This window comes from Calypte anna, chromosome 1, assembly GCF_003957555.1.
Source record: "Calypte anna isolate BGI_N300 chromosome 1, bCalAnn1_v1.p, whole genome shotgun sequence".
Taxonomy (NCBI): domain Eukaryota; kingdom Metazoa; phylum Chordata; class Aves; order Apodiformes; family Trochilidae; genus Calypte; species Calypte anna.
Genome location: NC_044244.1, coordinates 103,545,283 through 103,559,704, shown reverse-complemented (window position 1 = coordinate 103,559,704; position 14,422 = coordinate 103,545,283). Strand labels below are relative to the sequence as shown.

The following is a 14,422-nucleotide window of genomic DNA, read 5'->3' as shown; positions in this document are numbered from 1 at the left end:
TTCTATGAGCGTGTGCTTGAAATTTCCTCTGACTTGGGAAGAATCTGGAGGAATACCTGTGGTATGTTCTGATATATCCTCTCCTTTCACCTCAGAAGAGGAACGCCTACTTGATACAGTAAGTTATGTATATGAAGCCCACAGAAGTGACATAACTCCCTTCCTGACCATAGAATTTGCATTCATCCCAGCTACAGAAAGCCCCATGAACCATAAGTGTTAGCTCTCTAGAATCCTTACTTGTATTAATAGTACTTAATATTTTGGAGTTTCCTACATAAATCCTTATTTATAATGTGTCAGAATTAACCTTTGGGGAATATAAGTACATTCTGAATGTGAAACAATTTTTTCCTATGCATCAAGCTTGTGAAACAACTACTGTGGGTTACAAATATGCTGTCAATTTATGTAAGAGCTCTGTTATAAATGCAGATGCATGGATAATTTATGTTTGATTTGATTTTGTTTTGTGTTAGAGTATTCACCTAGGCAAAGCCTTTAAGGAGGTCTTGTTTTCATATTTACCAGTTTGGAGGAGTTTTGATTTATACAGCTGACAAAATGCAGGCAAAATTTAGTTAAAACCTGACTGCATTACATTAGTGCAGCTCCTCTGGGCACATGCTCTTGTTGAAGATTATGAACTATGACAGATTGAATTAGCCCATAAAGTAGACAGACAACTGAAAGCTGCATCTAAACAGGTTACCTCTTATCACATGCATTGTAATAAATGACTGTAAATGTCCTTAGTGAATCCTAATTGTGGCATACAGCATTTGTATTATTTAAGATGTCTTTAAACTGGTATAAAATAATGTGTGCACATGCAAATGAAGCCACACTATGACTCAAGCACTCTGTAATTTCTGCCATTAAGAGGAATAGGGAGGTTGCTGATTCTTTTTAATTCTGTCGTTTTGAAAGCAAATGCTCAAAAGCAACTGGAACTTTTTTAAACACATGTTCAGTTCAGACTGAATGGTCAGTGGTAAGATGATGACTGTGAAGTAGTAAGACTCTGCATTTGTACAAATATAGTAGAGCTGGTTCCCAAACCTGTATTTGTTGAACCAATATATATATTCTTTCATATAGATGTTGTTTTATGAAAGAAGTCTGATCTTGGGTCAGAACAATGGTATGTAATTTGATGGTGTCTTAATTAGTATTTAGAATAGCTGGTTTGGGTGTCCTTTATTTCTTATCTGGTTTAGGACCTTACATTGCTTTATGGAAAATTATAATTGCTAATTTTAAGGCTGTTTTTCAAGTAAATTCTAAAGTTTTGCACACAACAGTGATTCCAGAGCTTTTCATCTAGTAGATAGGCTACTTGAAAACAAAACAAACAAATATTCTGACTACTTTTGGAAGCTTTATATAATGAGCTAAATAAAAAATGATGGTTTGAAAGAGAACTAATGAATTGCTAGAGTTCCAGGGCAGCAAGTTGAGCTCTTGTTCCACATGAAATTTCTGTCAGTGTTGTATGCCAGTAAAAAATAGATAAACTTTCAAAGTAACACGAGTTTTGCCACTCTTAAGACTACATCACCACTGTTGGTTTGTTGTAGTATTTTTCCTAGTACAGTGTTCTTTGCAAAGCTTTACAAGTAGAAGTGTGGTCTAGAGCCATTGTGGACAAATCCAGCATCCACCAATAAATTTTATTTCTGTTCTTCTGCTCCTGCTTAGCTTTTGACTCTGAATCTCTCTGTGGGATAAGAGAATAGTCTTGAAAGGAGGTTGCTGTAGTATTGACCTTCAATCTAGTTCCCCAAACATATTTCACTTCAGTTTTTCTAGATGCTGTTGTTTAATTTCAATGACCCACGGGAAAATACCTTCAGTGAGCCCAAGAATGAGTGGAAATCCCTTAGAGATGATAGTAAGTCTGAAAGGCATTTTATTGAAGCACCAGAAGTGGGGTGTTCAGCCTGAGACAGAAAGGGTTTGGGTAATTGAAAGAGAACTTTGGGTGCCTGAAGGAGAAGCAGGAATTGTGTAGCCTCATGCCAAATCCAGACCTGCTGGGAGGTTTGAAGTCCAAACAGAATGTGGGCATTTCACAAGGTCATGGTTTCTTTGGAACACATGCTCTCAGAAGGACAAAAAGGTTTTATGTTCTCCATATTCTTCTTGATGGCAGGACTTAGAACACTGCAAGGAGATAATGAGCTAAGCAACGAAAAGTTCATAATTGGATGATATTATTGGAGTTTTTGTCCAGTTGGTTTGACAGGAGATTAAATTTTGAAGAGCAGCCGAGACTATCTCTATTTTCAGCACCTAATAATGAAGATATTCATCACACAAAGAAAACCCCTGAAACAGTCTTGAGTGCACATCCTAGCTCCCAGCTGTGTCTGTACTCCCTGCTTATTTAGGGAATTGTCTTTTGCAGGGTGGGGGAATTGAGTTGGCAACCGTGAAAAACGGAGGGAATACTGTACTGATGGGTAACAGTGAGGCTGTGTGGCTTTCCATTAGCATAACTAATGATTCAAGTAGCCATCAATACTCAGAAAAAAATCAACACTGAAAAGTTGATCTTGTACTTTGCCAGCTAGTGTCAATAACTGGAAATCTTAGGGCAAACTTTTTTAGCAGTTCAGAGATTGAAGTAATTGTTTGCAAATCATTTGCTCAATGCCAACACAGCTGTGTCAGTCTGATGGACTCCAGCAGAGTTTCTAAGCCAGGCACTTCCAATTTCTCACTGTCATTCAGTGTCTGATTCATCATGTCAGATGGGCTTCATTCATTTTGGCCATTGTTTCCCCCCTTGTAAAATGGATGTGATCATAGTCTGCTGGTTGTGATATCTCTCTGCCTCACTTGAGCAATTGTGCAGGTCAGTCCCTGACCGTGCTGTGCACTGCAGCTGAATGGGAGACAAGGGAGCCTGCAAGCACCAGCAGCGACGTGCTCCCAGTGGGGTAGTGTGGAGAGAGAGACAGAGACTTTGTGTCTGCATTCCTCCCAGCCTCTAGGGATTTGGATATAATCACAATATCATGATGGGGGTCGGGTGCCTCTCTTTGTCAGCCCGGCAGGCCAGCCATGCCTGCACTGTAGCCTTCCCCCAAGCACCATGCCAGCCCTGGTGCCCCTTCTCCACTGCCAGGAGTTCCTCTTTCTCTGCTGCTTCCCCTCTGTGCATCTTTGTCCCTTTCTGAGGTCAGGAGGTGTCCCCAGGTAAAACTGAGTGCATTGGTGGCAGGGAGCAGAGGGGAGTTGTGGGGGATTGGTACCATGCAGAGAAAGGGGACAGTCAGGGCATGGCACACCCATCACTGCTGCCAGCTGACACTGCATGGGTTGCAGCTTTCCACAGCTGCCTCCAATCCTCTGGGAGCAGGTAGGACAGCAGGAATGAGGGGAGCTTCACCTCAAAACCCTTCTGGTGCCCAGATATGAAAGGCTGGCAGGCACCGAGATGCTCAGTGGTAGTTTAATGCTCACTTTCCTGCGATCTATTGGGACTTGATATTATAATGTGCTTAACTGGTTCTCTACTAGGCACTTGGACTCCAGACTTCTTTCTCAGGCTGGTAACATTCAGCTTCTTTTTTTGTGAAGTCTCTTTGTCCCTAGCTAATAGAAATTATTATCAGTTGTGTGACATAATGTCTGCTCAGATTATTAAGGTGCTTCGCTTGTCTCATTTCTGATACAAGGAGATGCTTTAATTTGATAAAGGATTAGTGTAAGTGCGGCAGGGAGATAAAAATTTGACTTGTTTTCAATGCTGAAGATTTATTAGGTATCTTATAAAATAATATTGTTCAATAAAAGGAGCATGAAGGAAAAAGCAATTCAGTGTTACATACGCTTTCTATACTGTCCTAGTGAGTCATTCTAATGAAAATATTAAATCACAGAATTAAATTTTGTATACACATTAGGCTTACTGCCTAATAAGCAATTGCTGCTTATGAAAATTTGTTTTAAAACATCATTTTACATGATTCAGCACCCATGTTTGCTGCAGGGCTGAGGTTATAACTTATTAATTTTGGTATTCTGAATTTGATGTAATAATAGGGTGGCAGAGAGTTGTCAACTATCAGTACTATCAGCACTACTAAAGGTGGTCTCTAAGAGACATATTGCAGGGCAGAGCCCTACTCCATCATCGTCGATAAAGGCACTGAAGCAGTGCCAGGTTTAATGCTTGTGTCTCAGTGTTGATCCTTACTGGGAGCTGCTGCATGAGTGCAATGTACTTCTGTGGTGGGTGGGAGGGAGATAACATTCAAAAGATTTTATTGAGGGGCCTAAAGTTCTGTTGGGAATAGAAATTGAGATCTCTTTTCTCACTGCTGATACTAGGAAATAAGTGAGACCCACAGACTGATGTAAAGGGTCTAGCAGTAGAGTGGTGATTCCTGTCCCTAATTTGCTGCAGGATTTAGTTGTGGGTGTGAAGCAGTGATGGTCAAGACATCCTCAGTGAAGTGGAAAGAAGGCAGTTCTAATAAAAGCTTTTGTATCATCAGCTGTCATTTGTGCAAAGTAATTTCACTGTAGTAATGTAGCCTTTACTGTCTTTTATTCTGAGCCATTTAGTTCTGTAATGCCTGCTTACTACCTACACTGTATTATTAGCACTTACATATCTCCCCCATTGTGTGGCTTGCTTACTTCTATGTATTCTTGTGCACACTTGTACCCTCAAAGTACTTGCAAATAGTGTTTCTTCTCTATAAAAGAAAATGGCAGAGAAGGGGGAGATCAAGAGTAGATGGATTTTGATGTGAGAAGGGAATTGGAATAACAAAGCACACACGACCTCCAGGCTTATTTTTAATATTGAGTTGGGCAAGCTGGCCCATACACCTGATGGAGCTGGAAAGTGCTTTGATGGTTCTCACCTTCTTGCAAGTGAAAAAACCAAAAACTAATCTACATAAGACTGCACAGCTTTAGGTCCTATTACTTGTAAAAAAAGTGACTGCAGATGTCTGTTGCTACTTAAGATTTTTAGCAAAGAACTACGTTAGTCTTTAAGCAAAGTTTTGTATGTTAAAAGAATGAATGTTTCTTAAAATTCAGTGTCTTATAGTAAGCCTAATTTAATACAATCAGTGTTGTGGTGGTTTAGGATAGAAGAGTTGTGATGAGCTTTGATAGTGAGTATTTAAGAAGAAGGGCAAATAGCAAAGATGTTCCTTCTTGTAGACCTCTCGCATGTTGACTTGCGGCAACCTGTTGACTTGAAGGGAATGGATTTTTGGTCCTTTAAAAAGTGGTGAGAAAGAGTCCAGGGACATGTAAAGGACAGTCATTTGATCAGTTATGTGATGGAAATGTGGATAGGAATCAGTATTGAACTTATACTGGTATTTTTAAAAATTGCCTTATTTGTTATCATCAGTATTTATCAGTTTTTCGTATCCTAAGTCTTTATGTTTTTCTTTATCATATGAAAACAGAATCTCACAATGGTAATTTATTATTCAATAACACTGGAAATGTATCCTCAGAAACGCTGGCTCTTTCAGGTAATTCCTGTGTTGAAATTTCCTTGCAGATGAATTACTTCAGAAGGAGCAAAACTATTCTGATGATGTTTTGGCCAATATGATCAGCGAACCCAGAATCAGCTATGGAAATGATGCTCTCATGCCTTCATTGACGGAAACTAAGACCACAGTTGAACTTCTTCCAGTGGATGGAGAGTTCAGCCTAGATGACCTTCAGCCATGGCATCCTTTTGGTGTTGATTCTGTTCCAGCCAATACTGAAAATGAAGGTATGTACAATAGGGTGAGAGACTTCAGAATATTTTGAGTTGAACTTTGTAATTTTGTTCCCTGGAAGTGAACATCTTTCTAATGCAAGCATGGCAGAGGTTCTCAAATATAAGTTTACAACTGGTCTGCAGTGTCAGCTTGTCTCTTTAACAGAAAATCCTGACTAAAATTTGGAATGTAGACACACAATAAATTTTGGTGTTAACGATGAGCTAAGGGAGATAGATAAAGTTGTTACATTTGTGCCATGATGAAATGAATGTTTTAATTAAGGAAGAGCTTTTTATTTGCTGGTGTGAAAATGGTTACAGATTCAGCACAACACTTGCATGAGACTTAATTTTATTTCCTCCTAACTACTGGCTGTCTGGAAGAAATGCTCCTGTGTACTCAGCAAAGCGATTTACTGATAAAAATTTTTCCTAAGTATTTTATATTTTTCATAGACTAATTTGCTGAATTGACTGCATAATAATTTGATAATTTATGTGTAATCTGGAACAGGTGGTTTACTTAGTTGCCAGAGCCAATTAGTCGGAAACCTAGGGGACTTTGGTCTTGTAATTCACGTTCCTCCTTCTGTGTTTGTTTGCCTTTATCTCCGCCCTTATTAGTGATAAGTTACAATCATGAAAGTTGGTTACTTCAAAGCTGTTGTAGATTCACAGAGGCTGGAGCTACAGAAGTCTTTTTTCAGGCAAACTTGTGAATTTGTAGCTGAATTGCACAGACACTAACATCCTCCAGAAGTCTTTTGAAACCAGGGACTTAGGCTATGCCTGCTCTCAGAATGGGAGTTGAGACCAACCTTAAGTAGTTAGTCTGCAGCACGATGTGTGAGTGATTGTGGGCAGCTGGGTGCTTGGGAGATGAAACACAGGGCATGGGCATGGATTTGCCAGATCTGGTGTTAGTGTCAGGTGAAGTCAGTGGAGTCAAAACCAGTTTTGTGATCAAAGTGTCATGTCTCCAGGAGTCAGAGAAGCTAAGGTCAAGCAAAAGAAAACATGTGGCTGTGGCCTGAGGAAAGGTCAACAAATCAGTGAGGAAGAAGTACACGAAACTTGAGTGGTAAAGGAGAGGCTGGTCAGGAGTGGGGCTAAAGTCAGAGTTAGCCCCACAGGCTGTGGCTAAGTAAAAGAGCAGAGGGAGGTGGAGCAAACTCGACAGACTGCAGCACCAAGAACCGGAAGACAGGAGGTGGTGACAAGGACTCCAGACATGTCTGGAGGGCACTTGCAGCCAAGTGATGTTCTGAGAGGCTAAGAGCAGCTGGCTGGGTTGCGTCAGGTGCTTGTGAGTGGGACAAATGGCTGACCAGGCTGCAGGAATAAATCTCAGTTTCCTGAGGAATCAGCTGCAGCTTGCCATAGCACATGTACCCAGGCTGTCTGCCAGGAGCAGGCCACAGTCCAGCTGGTGGTGTCTGTCCTGCAGGAATTTTCCAGTGCGGCTCTTGCTGCAGTTTTTCCCATAACTGGGGCATACAGGGCATCAATTTCTGTGCCTGCTGCTGGCTTTCGTGAAAATTGTGGGAGGAAAATTAATTACTTTTGAAGCCCTCCCAGCTTTTCAGACATACTCATTTCAATCACCAAGTTCATAATTTACCAGGTAGACAGGTGCATCAGACATACCCACAATTTAATCACACAAGCCTTTTTTTTCCTTCAGAAACCTGGCTAAGCTCAGAATTTAATACTGAAGGTACATATTGTGTGCCACTGAATTTCCATAGGTGTGTATGTTGACCATGGTCCTCCATTTAAAAAATGTGACAGAAGCAAAATGTTCCCTTCCTTGAACAACATACTGTTTCATGATAAATCCTGTGTATTTTAATGCACTACATCATTTGCTGCAACACTTCTTAATATTTGCTATGTGAACATCTTATAACTTTCATGCCTTTAAGTTGTTGGAGTTTAGGGGGTTTTTTGATACCAGTTTTCTATTTTTCATGAAGTTCCTGCTGCAAATTCTTCTTTTAGGCCAACAATTATTAACATTTATGTCTCCGAAGTCAGAAAAAGAAATTATTTGATGACTTAAACCACTTCAAATCCTTCTTGTTTCCATTATACTTCTGTCATGTACCCAAAACACAATTTTGTTAATGTGATCATTTGTACAATACCTTCTTTCTCTCTGTAGGGACCCATCTTTTTCCTTTGTCTTTGTCTCAAACCTCTTTGTTCCGTAAACTCAGGACTAGCTGTGCTGCTTTTCCTCAATTCCCATTCTTGTTTTCTTCCATGGCCAAGGTCCAATCCCAGGCTCTGTCTAAATTGCTTCCAAAAATGTGTGTTTGTCTTTGACACAATTTTCTCCTCTGTTTTCTGTTCTCTGTCCACCGAAGGTCTTTTTGCATAGTCTTGGTTTTTACACGGTTAGTTCCCCATATACAGAGAGGTTTTTCTATTTTACGGAGTATTTAGGAATTCAGGAGAATTTAGGAAGTCATTGCTGTTTCTTAACAAATAACCTTTGATCAAAACAGCTTAAATTCAAAAATGACATGCTAGAGAAACCTGAAGTACTGCAGAGTGACTGACCATTGTAGTATTAGTGACAGCATCTCTTGCTGCTGGGAGGTGCTGAGCATGACAGTGAAGGTCAGAGAACTGAGCATCTCAGCTCCCATTTACTTGGGTGAGAGTAACCATCAGGAAAATCACAGCACATTCCATCTGAACAGCCTGGAATCTGGGAAGTCTGCTGGGTGGTTGGCCCAGCAAATGTAACAGACTACCAGAGGAGTTTCAGATGGCATGCAGGTTACAGGTTCAGTTGTTTATACAGTTTTGGTCTGGTTTGAAAGCTGAAGTCAACTTTTTGAAAACTCTGCTGAACACAAACCCAGAGTGCTATCAGCTCAGAATATGTTGGTGGGTTTATAGGTAGAATGGGAGTCTTCCTCACTGCAAAGAGGTGTCGCAATGTATAAGCAATAGTATTCTTCAGTTCTGAGCCAGTACACCAGGTAAATAATTTACCTCACTGCAATTTGCATTACTGTCAGAACAAATTTCTACTGGTAGGACTGTCATCCAAGAGACACTTGAATAAATTCTGGAACTGACTGGGTTAGGACCTGAGATGACACCCCCTCCAGCCCAGTCACAGGACTTGTTTTTAAGGAGCCGTTCAAGGCTTAGACCAAAACATTACTGTGGGAAAAGCAGAAGAAAGTTCCAGCCATTATGTGTTTCGAAGTACAAACTATGAAGTTAAAATTCAACAAAATACGTTTTGTTAGTTCCCATGCCTGTTTTCTTCTGTGGCCATGATTTAATCTCCTGTTTCATCCAGAGGTATTTAATATGTTGTGGATTGTTATGCTGCAGTGAACAAAAGTTCTTGTAACTCCATTTGAAATTTTCTCAATGCAAATTGCATGTTTAGGTGAAGGGTAAGTTTTATACAAACAGTGTGGTTTACTAAATTTGATTTTTCTGAAGAATGAGTGAAAAATAGCTTAAAAATAAAAAGACCTTGAAAGTCCAGCAGAGCTCACTATTATTTTTTTACTGTCGTTTCCCTGAGGTAGTTTCCCAGGAAATGTCCACAGAAATTAATCCAAAGCACCAGGTGATAGACTACATAGCTTGCATGACTGAATGTAAGTCTAGTGTATTGATGTACAAATTAGCTTAACAAAAAATACCCTCTGAGGACACTGCAGAAGGCACCACTGAAATGTGAGAAAATTGTATTTTAACAACAGAAGCTGCAACTTCAGAGATTGGGGGCAAAACACCAACAGCTGTGAAGCTCTGACACTGCCAAGGTCCCTGGGCATTTTGCCAATGACTGACTGGGTTTAGTATTTACCGTTTGTGTCCTACCATGCAGTTACAGTCAGTCTTAGAGACAAAGTATTTCTCTAAAGTGAGATTTTTGTGAATGTACTGTTAGCATTGTGATTTAGCCAGTTACTCCCTTCAGTGCTGTTTTTGGTAGGTGGTCATCACATAGCTCTCCATGCCTGCTGGTTTCTCCCAGCTTTTGAGGGTTTCGATTCACCTTTCTTTTATTTTTCAAAAGAGAAGGAGCCACATTCTCTCTTGCTCTTCTGAGATGTATTAGCATTAGATATGAGGTGGAATACATGCCCTATATGAAGCTTGTGTAGTCAGCTTAAACAGGTAAATACCAGTTTAGTTTTGTGAGGATAATTAGAAAATAAATTTTAGTCTTATATGTATAGGAAAACACATTCAAGACAAATATGAATCTGAAGCATCAAAATTAATGCAAATTTTATAATAATACATAGTACATTGTAGAGTTTTGATAAAAGCTGTAATAGGCTGAAAATTCTCACCTCTATATCAACTGTTGTGAGGTGGTAGTGTCCAGAGGGGCAGGCAGTGATTTTTCAGAGTAAACTGCTGCCCATGTGTCCATCAATACTGGGGCAAGAGCAAGCAGATTTTTAAATCCAACTTGCATTCAAAAGGTGGCAGCTCAGGGCACTCCAGAAAACAGCTTTTCTTTATACTGTGCTGCCCAGGACAGACTGCATTTAGGTGCCTGGAATCATGGTCTGCTTTGGAAGACTCTTGGTTCTGAACTTTTGCCTTCAGTTTTTGTCCTACAACTGGTTTGTGACCTTGAGCAAGTTATTTCACTTTTGTGTCAGTTACAGAAGGTGTTGGTGGTGTTTGCCTTTTCCCATGTAAAATGCTTCCAGAACTGTAGATGACAAGAAAATTTGCTAATTAATAATATTTTCACATGACTCCACAAATACTGCATTGCCCTGAGATCACATTTGTGCTACTGTACAATTGAACTTTCCTCCATCTTTTTCTTCCTTCATCTACTCCCATTTTTTACTGCTACCTACAACCTGCTCTCTCAGTCTGCTGTAGTTATGGGCATGTAGGGTTACAGGGTGCTAAGCAGGAGGGAAATAAAACCCCTCAGTTTTCTAGGAAGGACACAAGGGGACAGAGCAACGGAGGAGAGTTCTGCAGGAGCATTTTGAGTGGTGATGGTCCTTGGTTTTTTCCTTCCTTCAACCCTTTCCACCGAAAATTGCTGCTGACCTACCTGAGGGTTGGTGCCAAGAATATTGGAAAACCTGGCAGAAGACTTAAATACAAAAATACTCAAAATTGTAGTTTTTAGTTAAGGATGGAAATTGGTTATTGTATAGCGCTATGTAAGGAAAGCAATTACATGGTCTGCTAGTGCCACTCTGAACTGCTGTGAAGGAAAGTGATTTGATGGCTTGTCTCTGCAGCACCATCCCTGCAAGCTCTGTGAAAATTTTGCCCTTCTGGAAAGACAAGCAGGTCAGATGTGCAGATGTGCTGTTTCATCTGCAGCTACTATAAAGTGGAGTTGCTGCTTTTTTTCTCAAGGTAGTAGCTATTGCAGTCATCTCCTGTGTGCAAAGGACATGGGTGCCACACAGGCTATCACACAAGCATGGTGTAGTTTGTTTGTCAAACCCATAAGAGCACTAAGCAAGTGACACAGACTTCCTATGAAGATGAGCGATCCCCCTTGGCTTAAGTCAGCAGTATCATCAGGTTAGCATGATTTTCTGATGCCAGATAGCGAGGAGTTCATAATTGAAACATGGATTTTTGTCAGGTTCCATACATTATTATGGCTCCCTTACTGCTGATTAGAAGGTTCACACCTGAATCTGGAAATGCAAATAAATCAGAATACCTTATAAATAAAGTTCTAAATTCCAAGCTACAATGTAAATATTTTTTCTGAATTTAATTTCTTTCAGATACTGGCATTTGGTTAGATAAGGAAGGCAGCAGTATTGGGGAAAAAAAGAAGTGTGGGGGAGAAATCTGAATGTTCTAATGAACTTTTCCAGTATGTTCAGTTTGGGCTTAACTGAGGCAGTAGATAATGACTCAAACAACTCTAAAACTTTTGCACATCATGTTTTCTGTTAATGCCAGTGAACTCCATCAGTCTTAGGTTTCATCTGGTAAAACCTTAGTACAGCAATGCAGAGTTTAAAAACCGTGTATGATGCACAATTGGCTACCAAGTGATGCTTCTCCTTTGCTTCCCTTTCAAAAATCAGAAGGCAAATTTACTGCCTACAAATCAGCGCTTATCAGAATGGAGTACTGGTTGTATTGTCAGAATGTGCTGTCCTTTTTTTGAATTTTATAGCTAGTGCTGTAAAGAATCCCTACTGGAAGGAAAAAGGAATCAGAATTCGGTGAGTTTGTAAGTGAGCATTGATAAAGACTGGCTGCAAGAACTCACAACTCGTTCTTCCTGCCAGTTTCTGATCAGACAACTGGAAAAAGCATGTAATTAAATATAGTTTAACTCTATAGACATAAAATCTTTGATCTTGGTGGTTTCTCATTTTAAGCAGTAACCAGAATATGATGTAAAATTGACACATCATCTGTGAAGCTTTCCTCTTGAAGCCATGACCATCTCTTTTATTTCCAGGATTAACTGAAGGCAGATCTTTTCTAGCTGTTGCTTTGGTAACTTTTGGTTTATGCAGTATGTCTCTCCCCCCCTATCCCAATAGAAGAATAGTTGATTTTATAATTTTGGAGGATTTAACTTTTTTTTTTTTGCTCTTTTGTTTCTTCTCTGCCCATGCCCAGTTGAGCCAGTTGATGCCCGTCCAGCTGCAGACAGAGGACTCACCACACGGCCAGGTACATAACTTGCATGGCTTTTATCTACCCTGTACTTTTCCAGCATGCTTGAGTTCAATGGTCTCCCTTTCCTTGGTAGAACCCTCTCTTAAAATGTAATGTTATTCCATGAAGGAGGGAAGTGTTCCCACACAAACCCCTGCCAGCCTGTGTGAGTGCTGTCTGTGTCAAGAAGTGTTTGGAACAGGTGCTTGCACAGGGAGTGGGACCCAGTGACCCAGAACTGGTATTCGTATCAAGTTTTCATCCCATCTAGGGGATGTTCGCAGTTAAAAATTTTGAGGAAACATTGCACATAAAGCAGCATCTTGTGTCTCTGGCCCTGTCACTGATAAATTGTGACATATCTATCTTTATTACACTATAAATAAAGCCGAGGGATTTTTTTTACATATTGTTTCAGAGGCTCTGTAAGCTACTCTGCAGAATCATTAGCACATGTGCTGCGATCTCTGTGAGGTGAGGGCATAGAGGAGCTTAGTGAATGAGTTGGGATTTTCATGCCAGAAATTGCCAGGGGATTTTTTTTCCTGTTTTAAAGATGTTAGTTCAATACAGTTGTCTTAAACCAGCTGTCAGCATCTATGAAATAAAAATCATTAATGGATTTTTCCATCAACTTGTGTTGTTTTAAAAATCAAATAGGTAAGTGTGAATGCAGTTATACACACGTATGCACAGCACCTAAGTTGACAGGCCAGAAAGATTTCCAAATTTTAGTTTATTTGATTATTAATTTTTACACACATGTAAAACAATCTGAGAAGGAACTATTTCATACAAGGTACCAGTTACATTCTTTACTAAAAAAGATAACATTGTTTTTTGCACTTATTTTCTGCTTTCTCTTTTGAGAGCCCTCTAATCATCTACGAAGTACAAGTGAACAACCATTTTACTAACTTCCAAGGACAGACCGGAAAGTTTTAGTTCAGTGCAGTCTTAACAGTACTTCTATGTCAAAGATATTCGAGTTGTCAAAACTCAGTTCCAAAGCTGAGTGTATAATCTTCATTTTGTTTGTAAATCACTATGCCAACTTCATTTTTCTTTAATTTTAAAATTAAATGACCTGAACAAAGTCACAGTCATATGAAGTAGCAGTTGACCTTCTAGTAAGAACATGCAACTCCCTACCCAGGTTCAAACACTGCATTTTTTTCCATCCACCCTTATATTTTAGATGAACCTTTACAAAATCTTACTTGTTCATAACAAGTACTCAACTACAGTTCACAGACATGAAGTTAATGTGAAGCCATTACATCATTTGTTTAAACATTCTACTTTCAGCTTTCTCTATTGAGAGTCTACCCAGGTCTGGTAGTTTAAACTGTCCCTTCTCTTGGATGTTCAATTTTTAGCTCTAAAAGTAACTCTAAGACCACACAAACATCTAATACTGTTTCAGATGCTTGCAAAACAAAATCACAAAATCTTTTTGGGCTCTTATTTAACCAGTAGATGAAGCAATTACAAGTAGTGTAGTAGATAATGTGCACCTAATTCCATCCTCAGTGGAATTCATTGTATCCTCTTTTCCTTATCCTTCTTAAAGCCCCTAAATGATATATTTACACAAATGGAAAAGCTCATCTGTGTGAGAACAAAGTGTTCCCAAAGCAGCTACTTGTTGGTTGGTGTTTTTTTTCATATGAGTAATTTTAAAATCCATATGATTTTTTATCCATGTTATTATTTTTTTTCCTTTAGGGGCAAGGAGTGGCAAGGTTTGCATATCTTGCTATTTTTGATATTTGGATATGTGTGTGTGCACATGCATGTATACTTCTAAAGGAGATAGGAGGAAGAGAAAAATTGCAATGAGTTTTTTTAGGGCAACAGAAAATTTTTCTGTTTCTGATCTTTTTCCTGTGCTAGCTGCCAAAGACAAGTTGTAGTAAGTATAACATTTTAAACTCTTTAATACCAGGTCCTACTTTGCATCCAGATCTCATTATTTTTTTATGGACTGGATAGTAAGGCCAGGCT

General features: G+C 39.5%; 1 protein-coding gene across 2 annotated transcripts in view; it reads left to right on the top strand.

The window, feature by feature from the left end:
• The window catches only part of APP (amyloid beta precursor protein), a 212,113-nt gene that overhangs the window by 184,067 nt on the left and 13,624 nt on the right, over positions 1-14,422 (top strand). For both annotated transcript variants that reach the window (XM_030447545.1, XM_030447476.1), the window contains 2 exons: positions 5,543-5,764; positions 12,377-12,430. In XM_030447545.1, the coding sequence (XP_030303405.1) occupies positions 5,543-5,764; positions 12,377-12,430 (276 nt within the window). The remainder of the gene's footprint in view (positions 1-5,542; positions 5,765-12,376; positions 12,431-14,422) is intronic.